This window comes from Zea mays, chromosome 3, assembly GCF_902167145.1.
Source record: "Zea mays cultivar B73 chromosome 3, Zm-B73-REFERENCE-NAM-5.0, whole genome shotgun sequence".
Lineage (NCBI taxonomy): Eukaryota > Viridiplantae > Streptophyta > Magnoliopsida > Poales > Poaceae > Zea > Zea mays.
The window spans coordinates 9,756,333-9,773,698 of NC_050098.1; the positions used below are offsets into that span (position 1 = coordinate 9,756,333).

At 45.1% G+C, this 17,366-nt stretch overlaps 1 protein-coding gene across 2 annotated transcripts in view; it reads right to left on the minus strand.

Annotated features, from left to right (window-relative positions):
- The window catches only part of LOC103649669 (protein SUBSTANDARD STARCH GRAIN 4, chloroplastic), a 31,195-nt gene that overhangs the window by 10,288 nt on the left and 3,541 nt on the right, over positions 1-17,366 (minus strand). Inside the window, exons 5-13 of one of the 2 annotated variants that reach the window (XM_008675404.4) lie at positions 17,120-17,260; positions 16,955-17,017; positions 15,650-15,877; positions 15,478-15,561; positions 14,826-14,983; positions 14,223-14,748; positions 13,407-13,577; positions 13,227-13,286; positions 544-666 (exon numbers count right to left, since the gene is read on the minus strand). In XM_008675404.4, coding sequence (XP_008673626.2) covers positions 544-666; positions 13,227-13,286; positions 13,407-13,577; positions 14,223-14,748; positions 14,826-14,983; positions 15,478-15,561; positions 15,650-15,877; positions 16,955-17,017; positions 17,120-17,260 — 1,554 coding nt within the window. Of the gene's footprint in view, positions 1-543; positions 667-3,574; positions 6,868-13,226; positions 13,287-13,406; positions 13,578-14,222; positions 14,749-14,825; positions 14,984-15,477; positions 15,562-15,649; positions 15,878-16,954; positions 17,018-17,119; positions 17,261-17,366 lie in introns of those variants that run through there. The other variant, XM_008675405.4, reaches the window with a different exon arrangement.

The following is a 17,366-nucleotide window of genomic DNA, read 5'->3' on the forward strand; positions in this document are numbered from 1 at the left end:
TGTCATGTGCCCAAAAGCACAAGAAAGGGGTTTAACAGTGTCATCATCTTAGGGTGGGTGTATTTGGCTTCATCGTAATAACTAATAAGGTGGTCTTCGATGGGGATTCCCCTTCGCTGAGAAGGATTCAGGGCCTTGCCGCCTTGGATCTCGCTAGGGCTTTGAATGTGGCCGGTCCTTAGCCATCTAGACCCTTGGTCTTGTTCTGTTTTTTTTTGTTGTTTTCTTTTTATTTTTGTTCTTTTGGCAGGAGCTCTGCCTTGTAAAACCCTTTGGGTTTGTCTCCTTCCCTTTTAATATAAAGATGCGCAGTTCTCCTGCGCGTTCGACGAAAAAAGAGAAGAATTGTTAATCCTGGTCTCAGAACTGAAATAAGAATGTGTCCCACATGGCCTCATTCTATATACTCGTGAAGACTCAGGCAGCGACAGGCAAGGCACGACAGGTGGCTGAGATGGGTGCGTGACGAGCGGACAAGCCAGATGGGCCCATGGGATCGAGACAGCTCAGGAAACAAGGAAAATTTCGAAAAGAAAAACTTACAACATCACCGCTCCATCGAGCAGCTATATCAAGTGCCTCACCAAGCACGCCACTAAATTTGGGACGGATTATTGACAGCAAACCATGGCCTCTTCTTTTCTGAAAATTAAGCTGAAGTTCTGCCTGCAATAAAAAAAATGGCATGTCATACAATAGTGGATTACTCCACTAACAAAGGTTAGTGATTCTGAATCTTCCGGATTCAACCTGTATGGCCACAACATCCCTATAAAAGGAAAAAATGGAACAGTATGCAGAAAATAACAGAAAAATGCTACGGTAATAGAAGACAAAAAACATTGCAAAAGTGACAAAACAAGTACATAAGTGGTGAACAATAGGCAACCTAAAAATAGCAGTAAACCAGAAAGTTACATCACTGCAAATAACCATGCCACATTTTCAACTCAACATGTAAAAAATTGAACTTTGTTAACATGGTCATAGTATAACATTATTGTTGAAGTGTATAAGTGGATTGGCTACCTTCTCCCATCAACTTATTAAGCTTTTGGGTTGAACTGGTTAGTGTGTCCACTTTAACATGGTATCAAAGCCAGAGATCTCGAGTTCGAATCCTGGCAGAGGCTTTATTTGTGCCTTCACCCATTTATTTCCACGTTTACGTCTCTCTCTGACTGCACGTGAGTGGGGGTGTTGAAGTGTATAAGTAGATTGGCTACCTTCTCCCACCAGCTTAAGTTTTTGGGTTGACCTGGTTAATGTGTCCACTCTAACAATTATTAGTGTACCGTGACTTGTAAATTTAAACTCTGTAACATAATTGTAGTATAACATTATTAGTCTACTGCACGATAGCCTTGGTATGGGGGAATTAAAGATTGACAAAAACTTGCAAATAACAAAAGGAAAATCACCCATAAGAAGAAGAAACAGAAGAAAAGCCCCCCCCCCAAAAAAATTAGGAATGATCCTAATAAGGGGAGGGCCAATGAGTCGGAGCTACAATCTACCCCTTAGTTTCTCATGAAAGGTGTTTCGTGGAATTGTCAAGGGTTGAGAAAACCGGGAAAGTTTGAATTCCTTAAAAACCTTATTAAGGAAGAGAACTTAGATTTTATTAGTCTGCAAGAGACTAATAAGAAGAGTATCTCCACCAGTTGGTTAGATGCGATCAGTGGTAATAGGACGTTCCAGTGGGTTCACTCGGCCCCTAATGGGAGATCTGGGGGTCAGCTAGTGGGCTTTAATATAGATACTTTTGAGGTGAGGGAAACAGAAGAAGGGGAGTTTATGCTGAGATGCCTCTTATTTCACAAAGAAAAAAAGTTTGAGTGGAATTTCATTAATGTTTACGGGGCAGCTCAAAATAATAGGAAAGAGAGTTTCCTTAGGGAGCTGTCGTCCTTTAGTTTTAATAGTAAATTCCCCATGCTAATAGGTGGGGATTTTAATGTGATCAGATGGGAAATTGAGAAAAACAAGCTAGGGGGCGTAAATAGATGGAGTTTTCTTTTTAACGCGATTATTGCCCAGCATAACTTGATGGAGGCATGGAGCTAGAGCTCGTTGGCAGAATGTACATGTGGTCTAACAACAGAGATGACCCAACCTTCGAAAAATTAGGTAGGTTTTTATCTAGTCCGGACTGGGAGCTTATGTATAATAACACTGCAGTTACTGGATTAAATAGATCTTTCTCAGACCACGTCCCTTTGTGCTTGAGCACTGGTCCAATGACCCCGTTAAGAAAAGACTTCAGATATGAGTTATGCTAGACAAAAAGGCAAGACTTCAAGCAAAAAGTTGTGGATAACTGGAGAATTGCAGTTAAAAAGAATAAGAGTATTGAGGTCTGGAAAGAGAAGGTTAAAAGACTAAAAAAGATGTTGAAGGGCTGGAATTTAAATGTGGAAGGAAGCTACAAGAAAATAAAAAAAGAGCTAACCCGAAAAATCAACGAATTAGAAATTAAAAGTGAATCTTTGGCTCTATCTCCTGCTGAAAAACAAACCAAATTCGACTTTGAACGTAAATTGAAAACCATTGTAAGTGAAGAAGATTAGAAGAGATTAAGTTTAGACAGATAGCCAGAGAGAACCACATTGTAGAAGGGGACAAAAACACGAAATACTTTCACCTTAAAGCTAAAGGTAAAAGAAGGATAAGAATCCATTCTCTTATCTCTGATGGCCAAATCATTCATGGATAAAAAGATATCAACTCAGTAGCGACGACCTTCTACAAGAATCTTTTTGGGCACTCGGATAGCTCTCATATTTCTATGAGAAACTTAGATATGGATAGATTAAACGAGGGAGATAGAGCCGCTCTCACTGCCCCTTTCTCTATGCAAGAGATTATGGATGCGGTCTTTTCTCTTAAGCACAATAGTGCTCCCAGCCCTGACGGGCTACCAGCCGAATTTTTCCAAGAATTCTGGGAAGTTATTAAGAAAGATCTCTTTAACATGTTTAGAGATTTTTATACTGGCTCCTTCCCCATTGAAAGGCTGGACTATGGAGTGGTGACACTGATCCCTAAGGTTGATAATGCAAATGAAATGAAAAATTTCAGACCCATTTGTCTGTTGAATGTGTGTTACAAGATTTTTAATAAAGTTCTGAACAATCGTTTGGCCTCCTGCATCACTAAGATCATTAGTGGTTTTTAGACGGGGTTCATCAAACGTAGATTTATTTTAGACAGTGTCGTTACTCTGCATGAGATCATCCATGAGGTTAAAAACATAACCAGAGTGGGGTGATGATAAAAATTGACTTTGAAAAGGCATACGATAAAGTTAAATGGAACTTTCTTCTTCAAATGTTAGAAAAAAAAAGGTTTCAGTAATAAATGGTGCGACTGGGTGATGAAGACAGTAGGGGGGGGGGGGGGGGCAAGGTCGTTATCCGAACTAATAATTTAACAGGCCCTTACTTTGCTACACATAAAGGGGTGAGACAAGGGGATCCTTTCTCCCCGCCCCCCTCCCCTCCTTTTCAACATAGTGGCTTGATGGTCTTGTTGTCCTAGTCAAAAAAGCTCAAGATGAGGGATTTTTTTTTTCTTGAATACGCAGGAGGTCTGCGTATTTTTATATTAAGAAGAAAAAAGGGGGGGAGCCCCAAAACAGAAACAACAGTTTTACAAACTCACACCACCATTAACGCCTAAGACAGCTCCTCTAAATGGAAGAAAGAGAGAGTTTTAGCGCCAGCCAAACGCCAGCACATCAACTCCTCCCTAGCTGCCGAAAGGGCGACCTCAACATTCGGGCTACAACCATCAAACACACACCTATTCCTGTGTTTCCAGATCGACCACGCACCCAATATGACCAGCGAGTTGAAACCATCCGACAAAGGCTTGCCCACCACCTCGGCACTCTTCTCCCACCAAGAGTCAAAGCAGCCATCCCCTGCAGAGGGACAGAGCACCTGGAAGTCCCCAGACCGAAGGAAAAGGAACCAAAACTGCCTCGCAAAGCTGCACTCGACCAATAAGTGATTAATAGTTTCATCCGCCTGGTCACAAAGCGGACAGCAGACGGGATGATCCATTCCCCTTTTTGCCAACCTGTCAGCTGTCCAACATCTATCATGCACAACCAGCCACATAAAAAATTTGCATTTCCTTGGTGCCCAGGTCTTCCAAATCCGTTCAGCCGGCCTAAACTCAACAGCTCCAAGGAGAAGAACCTGGTAGGCAGAACTAGAGGAGTAATCCCCCGACGCGCTGAACTTCCAAGAATGCTTATCAGGAATCCCAGGTTGAAGAACTAAGCCCTCCAGCAAGTCACAGAGATCCAAAACCTGTGCAAGCGCCCTAACTGAAAGCGCACCCCTTATATCAGCCACCCAATTCAGATTTGTTAGAGCATCTTTTACCAGCCTTTTGGAAACAACACACTTAGATACATGCTCAAGAACCTCAGGTGCCACCTCACTGATGCTTCTACCATTCAGCCACCGATCCTTCCAAAAGAGGATATCCTGTCCATCACCCAATTGAGACACAACTGCAACATTGATCAAGGCTTCCACCGTACCACAGGCCTGAACAGGGAGAACCGACCAAGGCTTAGAGTGATCGGTTCTCTGGAGCCAAGGCCACCTAGCACGAAGCGCCACGCTCAAAAGCCAAAGATCAGTGATCCCAAGGCCGCCCAGAACTTTAGGCCTAGTGACCTTACCCCACGCCACTAAACAGTGACCACCATTGGCTTGTTTTCTTCCTTTCCAAAGGAAACCTCTTCTTATCTTGTCAATAGCTTTGATGGTCCAAATAGGGAGGTCCAAAGCCATCGCAGCATAAATCATTTTTGCTGTGAGAACAAACTGAACATAAACAGCACGACCCGCCTTTGTCATCAGGTCGGCCTTCCAACCTGGGAGAACACTAGCTGCCTTGTCCACCAATGCCTGTAACTGGGCCTTTGAAAGCTTTCCCAAGGACAGGGGCAGTCCAAGATATTGACACGGAAAATCAGAAATGGGGCAGGGGAGAGAAGCTTGGACCCGCATCAAATCATCTTCGGTACAACGAATGGGGAACACACTACTTTTCAGGACATTGGTCTTGAGCCCCGAGGCTTCCCCAAAAAGTCGAAGGATCTCCAGGACCAAACTGATGTCTGAAGCCACCGGCCTAAGAAAAACCACCGCGTCATCCGCGTAGAGAGAAAGCCTGTGATGTAAAGTCCCAGAAGATAGTTGCTGAAGTAACCCTTCATCGGAAGCCTTTTGAATGAGCAAGTTCAGAACATCCATAACCAAAATGAACAACATAGGGGATAGTGGGTCTCCTTGCCTAAGGCCCCTCTGGTGTGAAATGATCTCCCCAGGAACGCCATTTAGCAAAAATTCTTGTGGAGGAAGAAGCCAACAGTCCACACACAACATCACACCAAATCTGCCCAAACCCCATTTTCCTCAAAACCTCAATGAGAAACGGCCATGACACCGAATCAAAGGCCTTAGAAATGTCTAACTTGAAGAGGATATGAGCTTGTCTTTGTTGATGGAGATATCTGGCCGTACGCTGCACCAATATGAAGTTGTCAAGAATGAACCTTTTTTTGATAAAAGCCGTCTGATTGGGTGAAACCATTGCACCCAAGTGTCCAGCCAGCCTATTTGCCATCATCTTTGTTACCAGCTTGGCGAAGCTATGTATGAGGCTGATCGGACGGAAGTCCTTCACAAGGGCTGCACCCTCAAGCTTTGGCAAAAGGGTAATGAGGGCTGAATTGAGCAGCCCAAAATTTCTGAAATTGCAATCCCAAACACGTGAGACAGCTGCCATCACATCAAGCTTGATAATAGACCAACAAGATTTATAAAAACGACCCGTGAAACCATCCGGCCCCGGGGCTTTGTCAGACGGGGTTGATCTGATTGTGTCCCAAACCTCATCAACCGAGAAAGGCACATTCAAGCTTTCTAGATCAAAGGACTGCAACCCCAACTCATCAAGGTTGATAGAGACATCCCTCTGAAAAGCAGTACCTAGCAAACCATCATAGAAGTCGAATAGGGCTGTTGCCTTGTCATCGTGTGAAGTCAAGACCTCACCCTCGGTGGTAGTTAGGGAAGCAATAAAATTCTTCTTCTTCCTGAATCTTGCTTGAGCATGGAAGAGTGAGGTGTTGGCGTCTCCAACTCTCAACCAAGTAACACGAGACCGAAGCCGCGCCACAGATCTAGTCCAGGAGGAGAGCGCAAGAATGCGCTTCATCAAAGCACGCCGGAACCAGTCCTCCGCAGGAGACAGAACCCGAAGCTCCTGAGCCATCTCAAACATATGAAGTAGTTCCCTAGCCATCTCAAGCTGCAGCTTCAAACAGCCCACTGTTTTCGCACTCCAACTTTGCAAAGCTCTAGCGGTAGCTTGCAACTTCCTGGAGAGAGTGACAAAAGGACAGGGACCTGGCGCCACCGAACTCCAAGCCAGAGCCACAGTATCATGAAAGCCTTCCAACTTGACCCAGAAAGCCTGAAAGAAGAAACGCCCTTTTGCTCTATTGACATCCTGCAAACCCAGAAGAAGAGGGCAATGATCTGAATCATGAGAAGCAGCACTCTGAAGCAAACAACCCGGAAAAAGATCCTCCCAATCAGCAGAGCAGAACATCCTATCCAGATGTACCAAGGTGGGGTTATCTTGTCCGTTCGACCAAGTATATTTGCGACCAACCAAAGGAATTTCAATTAGAGCAAGATCATCTTTCCATCTTCTGAATCTACCCATCATAGCCCGATCAAGATTGGAGTTGTTTTTATCATCACTGTTTAGGATCATGTTGAAATCCCCAACCACCAACCACGGCCCCGGGCAGTGAGCCCTAGTAGATGTGAGTTCCTGAAAAAAGAGGGTCTTTTCAGCATTACCTTGGGGAGCATACACGCAAGACAGCCACCAAGACGCGCCATCCTCCAAACGAAAATTCACCGAAACACAATGATCATCAATCCTCGACCCAATAGATGTAATATGACTCCTCCAAGCAACCAGAATACCACCACTCGCGCCATTTGATGGAGAGAAAACGAAGTTACCAAAATCTGAGCCCAAAACACGAAGAACCATCCACCTGGTAACATCCGGCATTTTGGTTTCTTGAATACAGATCACGTCTGCTTTGACACTGTCAACTAAACATCGAACCACATCCTGCCGGGCCGAACTATTGAGGCCTCGAACATTCCAGCAAAGAATCTTTGAAGGATCCATTAGGAAACAGCAGAAGAACGACCGTAGAAGCACCAAGGCTTAGATCTCCCCCGAGGCAGGCTCCCCCAACAAATCCTCTGGGATGGACATGTTGAGAAGCAACGCCAAAGATTTGAGCTGCAGAACCGAAGGTCGTTTCTCGAACACCTTAGCATAATCATCCAACACACCTGGAGACAACAATTCAGCGTGATCAGTCTGCAGCAGACCCAGCTCCTTCACAATCCGCAGCTTGCCTAATGGGATACGCTGAGGGATCGACGGAGGCTCCACCCCTGCACCAGCAAGACGCCTGCTGCGGCGAGGGAGGGTACCACCAGCATGGATCCTGGGACGGCGCTGTCGCATCGGAGGATCATCGAGGATGGAATCAACAGCCTTCGACATCCTCTCAACGAACCCCGGCTGGGCAGGGACTGGTGAAAGTACCGGGGAAGCAACCACCCTTCGTCCCTTACGGGAGTAGGTGATTGGGGAACGGGGCCAAATCCTCGTGCCAGGACCCAACATCATCCTGAGCGACTTCATCCCTCCCGTCAGCACAGGTGGCGCAGTCGACGACGAAGATGGTTCCCCAGACCCGGCAACGGGCAAACCACCACTCGCAGCAGCAGGGAAGGAAGAGGGGGGCCCAACCGCAGCAGGGGCCATGTCGGCAGCGTCGGCAGCTGGCAACGGAGGGACCAAACCAGCATCCGCAGCAGGGACCATGCCGGCATCCTTCGTCACAGGAGGAGCACCGGCAGTCGGCGACGGAGGGATCATACCGGCATCCGCAGCGGGGACCATACCGGCCTTCGCCGCCACGGGAGTAGCGCCGGCAGCCGGCGACGGAGCGACTCCACCACCAACAAAAGTGCTGCGCAGATCGCCAGAGTCCACACCGGACCCACCCAAATGCAACTCAATCTCCGGCCCAACAATCTCCAAAGGCCGAACTGGCCCGACAGACTCCAGGGATCGGCCCGGCCCACCCGACGAGGACGGAAAACCGACCGAAGGACCCTGGCTCGAACCACCGTTGGAGCCAGGTCCCTCAGCACGCCCGACCACAGCATCCACCTCGGGAGCCAGAATGACTCCACCAAAAAGAGCACCACCATCAATGGGGTCCCGCCCACGCTCCTCAGGGCCAGCACGCGCGGTCACAGGAAACGAGCCGTCACCGCCTTGCACACCGCCATGCAACGGCCACCGGCCAGAGGCCACGTGTCGCCCATGCATAGGGGCGAGGCCAAGCCGCCCATGCACGTGCCTCCGCCCGGACTGAGAAGCCGCCGAAGAAACCGCCGAAGAAGAACCATCAAGCCTCACCGGCGCACCCCGCCCCAGCCTTGGCCGGCGAGAACCCGTCTCCCTGTCACCTCCATCAGACGTCGGCGTCGGAGGGAAAGAAAGCGGAACAGCAGCCTCCGCCAGGGGAACGCGAGAAACCGAGGCCGTCACCGGGTAGGACAACAAGCGCCTCACCGCGGGAGGCCCTCCCGAACCAAACACCCGCTCCAGGATGAGGAGTTCGAACGAGGCCGGAATGAGTTGCGGCCGATAGCACCACCCGAAGACCTTGAACGAAGAAAAATCGAAACGATTGACTGTGTCGGGATGAAGCTCCACATCAGAACAGATATCACGCAACAGATTTTGCGCCGTAGCTAGCTCCCAAGCATGCACGGGAATTCCTCCGAACTCAACCATGACCAAAGATGGGAACGAAACCACCTCCGCGTGAGCTAGCCCAGACCACCGGATGAACTTGAACGAACCGGAGGGAGAATTGAACACCGAACCATTGTTGTACACCTCAATCGCTGCTTGTTCGGAGTTGAGGATCAAAACAAAATCTTCAGGGGAAGAACGGTGCACTGAGAAGGAGTCTTCTAGCAATCCAAACCCAGCCGCCACCTCAGCCGCGAAAACCTCCGTAGCCACCCGAGGCCGTGAACCGGTGATTACCACAAACAAGGCACAGCGCTACAACCTGAACTCCATCCCGCTAATTGCATCCGATCGCTCCAGCACGCAACCACGAGGGGCGGACGCATTATCTGCAACCAGGGACTGAGGGGATGCTCCCTCCTCAGCGGGCATCGGAGCGTGAGGAGCAGACAACTCCAGCACCAAGGGAGGGTTAGACCTTCTGCCCCTCGTGCGGTGGCGCCGCCCCTTAGCACCAACATGCACCTGAGCTGTCGCACCGGCACCCAAGACAGACCGTGGCCCGGCCACAACCGGCAGCGGACCGAGACGATCCCAAACCGACACAGACTTGCGGAGGGGCACCTGCGGACGGGCCGGGCACCATGCAGCACGATGCCCCAAGGACCTGCAGGTGAAGCAGCGCACCGGGCGCCTGCACTCAAACGTCTTGTGAGAGGGCGCCATGCAATTGAAACACCTTCCCCGGAGATCCTGGGGGATCGATCGACGGGGAGGCGGAGGCCCGCGCGGACGACGCCGAGAGCGAACCTCGACCCAGCCTTCAGCATCAGGGGAGGGCCTCGGTGCCCTACTGGACGAGGCAGGGCGGGCCACCAACTTGAAAACCGGGCGGGGGGGCTCCCGCCGCGGCTCCGGCTGAGCAGCACCAGGAGGCGGGAGCAGGGCCACGTCCCTGAACGACCGATGCCAGGATACCGGCGTCGTCCCAACAGAGGCTGGACTCACCTCTGCCCACCGCTGCGTCCTGGAACGGCCAGCCGGCACGAAAGGACGAGCCAGAGGAGACAAGGACGAGGGGGAACCCGGCGCCACTGGGGAGGGTGAGGTGGTCGCCGGACCCGGAGTGGGCGCCGGCGAGGGGCTGGTGGGAAGGGAGGGGAGGGGGTGGGCGCCGGTGCGGAGGAGGAGGGAGGGGGAGGCGGAGAGCCGAGGAACCGAAGGGGCCGCCATCAACTGCTATAAGATGAGGGATTACTCACGAGGTTAATTCTCATATTGTGGAAAAGGGGGTTGTGTGTTTACAATACGCTGATGACACGATTTTCCTTCTTCAGGATGACCTAGCCTTGGCCAGGAACTTAAAACTCATCATTATTCTGTTTGAACTTTGAACAGATGTCTGGCTTGAAGATAAACTTCCATAACAGCAAAGTTTTTTGCTTTGGAGAAGCTCGGAATTTTGTAAATCTTTACGCGGACATTTTTACTTTTCCCATTAAGAACCTTCCAATGAAATATTTAGGGGTCCCTATTGATAAGAAGAAATTGTGTAGGACCCAATGGGTAGGCACAGAAGAGAAACTAGAAAAAAAAGTTGAGACTTGGAAAGGAAAGTTTCTAAGTCTGGGAGGAAGGATTATGTTACTTAACAGCAATCTTTCTAATGTTCCCCTGTACATGCTTGCCCTATATTCTGTGCCGAGAATGGTTCTAAAAATTTGATATTATTAGAAAAAAAGATTGTTATGGCAAGGGGGGAAGGAGACCAGGAAATATCATTTGGTTGGATGGGACCCGGTAAGCGTTCCTAAAGATCAAGGCGGGCCTGGGGTGCTCGACCTGAAGTGCATGAATACTAGTCTGCTAGCCAAATGGATCTAGAGACTTGAATCCTCAGAGGGTTTATGGCAACAAATAGTTAGAAGCAAGTATATTAAGGGAAATCCCCTTATTACGGTTGGGGAAAAACAAGAAGACTCTCATTTCTGGAAAGGGCTAATGAGGATAAAAGATCTCTTCTACAAATATTGTCGAAAAAACATTGGCAATGGGAAACCGACTAGTTCTTGGTTTGATACTTGGCTTGGTGACCTTCCCTTGTCTGTCCAGTTCAAAAGGCTCTTCGATTTTTCCTTTGATAAGAAAATCAATGTAGAAAAAGTTATTAATTCTAACTTTTCGATGTTAACCTTCAGAAGGAGTCTGGTAGGAGACACGACCAATATGCTCGATGAAATAAAACACAGATGTCGTGGCCTAATTCTGACAAATTATGATGACCAGATTGTTTGGGCTTTAAACAAAACGGGGTATTCAGTTAAGTCCATGTATTCAAAAATTAGAAGTGACTCGGTCAAGGTCTCATTCAGGTTTCTTTGGGAGATCAAAATCCCCAAAAAAGTAATTTTTTCTTTGGTTGATTGCTAAAGATAAAATCCTATCCAAGGCAATTTGAAAAAGAAAAATTGGAGAGGTGGGTGTGATTGTTGTTTCTGTGGAGTTTTTGAATCTACAGATCACTTATTCTTTGAATGTTCAGTTGCGAAGTATATTTGGAGAATAATCCAGGTTGTTTTTAACCTCAAAACAATCCCTAGAAAATTTGACGATCTCTTTGGTGGATGGCTTCTGGGTTTCAGTAAGAATCTTAGGAACTTAATGATCATTGGTGTTGGAGCTATTCTTTGGTCAATCTAGAAATTTAGAAATGATATATGCTTTAATAATAAGTGATTTGTGGACCCGAATGATATAGTGTTTCTCTTTTGTCATTGGATTGACTCTTGGGTGATTCTGCAGACAAAGAAGGGAAAAAAGATGCTGGAGGAAGGAAGTGTGCAGGTCAAAATGATGGCAAAGAAAATATTTAGTAGATCAAGAGGTTGGGCATCAGTATCTAAGAGGATCCTTGGATGACTACTGGCGTTTTCAAGCTGCAAGATGAAGTCTCTGCTTGTCTTTTGGGGCTCAAAGTACTCTGTCTCGTGCTAGTTGTGTTCTCAGTCTTCGACCTGAACACCTAGTGTTTGGCGTATATCGTGTTTGAGTATTATGTGTATTGTAATATGCTCAATCTGCTCTGCTGGCAATGCGCCTTTCACTTTTATCACCAGTTTAAACATTTGTTAAGTGTCCGTATGTATGGCGAGTAGGGAGGTTATGCTTAAGCCTCATAACTCTATTTGCTCTTGTTATCTGGGTTGTAAGACAGTATACCATTTCGTAATGAAAATGGGGGGCAGTGCCCTTGCGGTCAAAAAAAAGAATGTTAGCCTACAAAAAGACGACATATTCAAGATAAGTGTTGTGGAAATGTATATGTTGCGTTGGATTTATGTCCATACAAGAAAATGTACAATGATAAATAGGCTACGGGTAGCACCAATTAAAAAAAGCTTATCCAACACTGGCTAAAATGGTTTGAATATGTCCAAAGGAGACCTCAAGAGGCACCAATGCATAGTGGGATCCTAATGCGCAATAGCAATGGGAAGATAGGCAACAAGAGGCAACAGAAGGCTGAAGTTGACATGGAAATTGACAGTAAAAGAAGACTAAGGATAAAATATACCTAAAGATTTAGCCTGGAATGGAAGTACATAACAGCTATCCATGTGCCTGAAAACGCTTTGTTGTTGTAATCTCAAGAGAGGATATGTCCAAACTTAGATAGGTGAGTAGTTTAGTTCTAGGTATATGGCACAACAACACAACCAAAGAGATCTAATAAACCGATAATAAACTCATAGTCGTCCAAGCGACTAACATTGTCTCCCGCTCCAATGTTGAGGCAAAGTACCGTGTCATCACCCACGTTGTGGTCGAGTGTTGTTGGCTCCGATAGCTTCTCCAAGAGCTTCATGTCTCACTTGCTAGTGCGACCATTATCTATTGTGGCAAGGTCAGTGTTGTCTACATGACAGCCAATTTAGTTCAGCACCGACGCACCAAGCATATCGAGATTGACATAGAATTCGCCTGCGAGAAGGTGGCTTTAGGACAGATTCGGGTGCTTCGCGTCCCATCTTCGCAAAAATACGCGAACATCGTGACCAAGGGCTTGCCTACACGGTTGTCCACTAAGTTTAGGTCAAATCTTTGCATCCTCCCGCTAGAACTGCGGACGGGTGTTAGAGATATGTACAGGCGTGTATATCTTTGTACTCACCTTACTTGTACACCAAGCCATATGGCCTTACTTATGCACTAAGTCATACGACCTATATTATTAAAGGCCAACCCCCCCCCCCCCCCACACACACACACAATGGGTGTGTGGTGTTTCCCAAATTCTTTATATCTTACATTATTATCTAAAATATCAGTACCTTTTGAACAAATCCGCGCAATGAAGCAAACTCCAGCTCATCGAGTGTCAAATTCCGAACCTTTAAACCAGGAAAGAAGCCTCAAGAACACGTAGTATTAAACTTTGAATAGACTCATAAAATCTATAGTGACCCAAAATAACCACTGGCAATTAAAATATAAACATATCAGTGGTGTACCTCTAGACTGGTCAAATTCTCAGGATGATAACAGATATTAGATCTCAGCTGGCCCTTTTGGAGGAATATAGACAGAAGCCTTACATCTTGAATAACCTCGTTTGAAGTGAAAAGCAATGGCCCATTCACTTCTATAGAAAAATTTTCATCAGGCCTGCCAGTAGCATTCAACTGCTTGACCAGGGAATAGAAATTGTAAGAGGAAAATGAACAGGAAGCACAGTGCAGTCCATACAGATACAATACTAAAATCAACATAGAACAAACATATTGCACGCTCTATCCAACTTTTTAGAGCAAACTTCATGTGGAATAAATCATAAGCATTCAATGCAACAAGTTTGTTTTTGTGTAGAACCAATGGGTGTACATGGAACTAAAGATCCTTTGAAGTCTCAAAACTATGCTATGCTGTTAAATCAATGAAGCCTGTACTGGAATGTATATGGAACCCCAAAGTTTGATAAAAATAACCAAATGAAGACATGTTTTATCCTTGCATTTAAAAATTGCCTTTTGTTTGTATTGCAAAGTAAATAGGAGATATGTCATATTTGAAAAGGTCAAATATAGGAAGTAATTAAACATTCATTAAGATTATGAGTTATGACAGATCTATTTGTGCACATAATACCATTGTTGCTTTCAGTCATGGCTTCAAGTACATAAAACTAATACATGTGCCTTCAAGTACATAAAACTAATACACGTGCAAACAGAAAAAGAAAAAATAACTGAATTTGACTAATAGTAAATAATCTCAAATCAAAAGAAGCTGGATAACCACAAGAAACACACAATTTGATAAGAAATTACCATCATAGAATCCCGTGATATGGAAAGAAAACCAGTAGATTGTGGCGCTAGCATGAGCTGGTTGAGTTTAATTCCAGAAAGAGATATGTCGCCTACAAGCTTTGACGCATTGGTCTCAAGCTTATTTTGGTCAATGTTACTTTGAAGAACACCATTGATATTGCCATCAGCTATATTGCTAGATTTCATGATTTTTCCTTGAAATTTGACCCTTCCAGATGCTTTCAAATGTAATGGACGTGGTGAATCAAAAGGAATTGAAGAGGCTATATGAGCAAACTCAAAGCCTCGCATACGTAAATCCAAATCAACACCCTCCACAATTAGTGGCATGATTTTTTTCATTTGATAAGTCTCCTTGTTCAACAAGTAGTCATTAATATATGATGTTTGAACTCGACTATTTAAATCAAAGGAGACTGATGAAGAGTTGACCATAATGTAATCATGTGCAATAACAATATTGCCACGTGCATCTGAAAAAGAATCTTCTGCATTTGGTGCAGCCCATTTGATATCAAACTTCCTGTAAGACAGTAAGAGATTTGTTGTTAAAAGATTAACAAAAAACTAGGACATTGACATTAAATTTAAGATACTCACGGTCTAATAAGGGAACCAGAAAGTCTAGTCTCTCCATTGAGCTCTCCAATCTTGAGTGGAATCAGTTGGATTCCTCCAGGAATGTAACGATGCAATACTTTATCAAGCAGAATAGTCCCAGACAAATTAATATCCATAGCAGAATCATCACCCTCCCCCTGTAAATAATGAAATCCATAATTATACTTTAACTATTGTGATTACTTGTACTGATGAGAAACAGTATGTTAACTTTAATGGATTATGCTTACCTTCTTAGGAGTATACTACCATTATATTACTTGTTATTAGGAACTTTAACAGCAAGAAATATAGGCTGTGATTTAGTTGTTTGCTAAGCTCTCAACAATGAAGATTCACTGCAATCCCAGGGAAATGAGCAATAGAATGACTTTGATGTGCAGCAACTATATTTGTTATAACAAGTCAGAAGTTGTGGACAACTTATGGTCCTAATGTGCCATTTGTGAATTATACTGAATTATATTAATTCCATACAAATTTTCATTTTTGAGTTGTTACTATATTATCGTCAGAATCCAAAATCTTTCACTTAGTTCTCATGATCTCATCAGCAATGGAAATTTGGTGACAACTGAAGCCATTATAGTAGAAGTAGAAAGAAGTGTAAGAAACTGCATAACAACAATACCTCTGGGCAAATCCATGCGTTACCAGCCCCTCGAATTTCTCCGCCATCCAATAGGCATGCTCTAATACCATATAAATCAGCAACCTCCATCCAGTGATGAAAGTGAGAAAAAAACAGTCGCTAAACTGTAAACTTCCAAAGTAGCAAGAATTATGGCTATATTTGTACTCACAGAGTTGTCAAGGTTGAACGTGAAATTGGCCGACACATGAGAGAATGGAATATGGTCAAATGCAGCAACTGCGCCAGCCTCTTTGTTTTGCATCACAGCTTCAGAAGCAGCAGATGGAGGCATACCAGATACTGAAAAAGACTTCCTTGAGACAATCCCACTTCCAACAAAAACAGGAGCATCAAGGGGCCCTTGACAGTTAAATACAGCAGTAACTGAACCAGCCAACTGAACAGATTAGGTTGTGGTATCAGAGGTCAAGCCATAAAAGGGCAAACAGAAACATGGGGCATATAGGTGTCAAAACACATTACGTCATAACTAGAACTAGGGCCAGTCTAAATCACTGTGTAAGAGCAGACCTAGTGCCAAAGGGTCCCACATGAGGTGGGGTCTGGGGAAGGGATAAATAGAGGCAACCTTTCCCCCTGCAAATGCGGAGAGGCTGCTTCGGACCCGCGATCTAGTGACTCGGTAAAACAGCTCTCACCACAACACCAGGCCAGCCCCTTCATTCCAGATGACGAACATACAAATAGAGAATATATCAAGATTTTATCTTTACTCACTCTAATAGAAATGTTGGGTGTTCAATTTAGTTAACTCCACATATGACTTTAAAAAGTAAATTCTCACACTGAATAGGGTAGGGCAAAACTAATTTGCAATATGATATTCCTAATTTACAAAACTAATCAATAATATCCTTGTCTTTTGTTTCTTAATTGAAACTACTAGTATATTCAAATTTATTTCTACCATACTATTGTTAAGGCCCATGCAGCCCATACTACTCCTATGGCCTCCTGCCTATATATACTCCTTATATTCCCCTATGGATGATTATCATCTGCCCATACCAAGGTCAGCAACAACTATAGCTGAACCATATATGACATTTCCATATATTACCAAGAAACTGAGTCAAAAGAGATCAATACAGATGCATGCAGAACTGAAATGTGAAATTGTCATAGAAAATATCGTTATTATAATACTTCCACATGGTTTGGTCTATGGCATGGTGTGCTATGGACAGATATAGTGAACCATAGTCACTAGAAACGGGTACAGTGGTAGCGATCCTCGACCCAGAAACATCGTCCCCGACCCGGGTACACATGGTCATTTTCGTACCCACCATGTAAAAATCTCTCCTAGGTAGCGTACCACGTTCCTCGACCCTATCGATCCAGGAACTTTGTGACTATGTAGTGAACATAGGGAGTACCAGAGAGAGGGAGGGAAGGAGAGGAGTGGAAGAGGGAGAGGGAATGGGGGAGAGAGAGAAAGTGAATGTCATACTGGGAACATAAGAGGTTTCATTTTCATTGTCCTCATAAGTGCGTTAACTTCAACGGATGGAACCTGAAAAGAGAACAGAAGTTACCAAAAGATGCAGGTATTGTTGTTTAGGAAGCTTTGTATACGAGATGACACCATGTATGCAATAAGGATAGTTTATGGTACCTGGCACATTAGATGAAACTCTCCATCCTCAGGATTTAGTCCCAAATCTCCAGAAGCTTCAACTGGAGCGTCACCAAACCACCCACTTGCATTGTGCAGAAATACTCTTTGACCACGAAATGATAATTTTGCCACAATATCCTGAATATATTCAGGATTTCAGGCTTATTATTAAATGGTGGTAACTACAAACTTGCGACATTTCCAGCACTAACATTTCCAAAGACTTTATTCCATCAAATACATG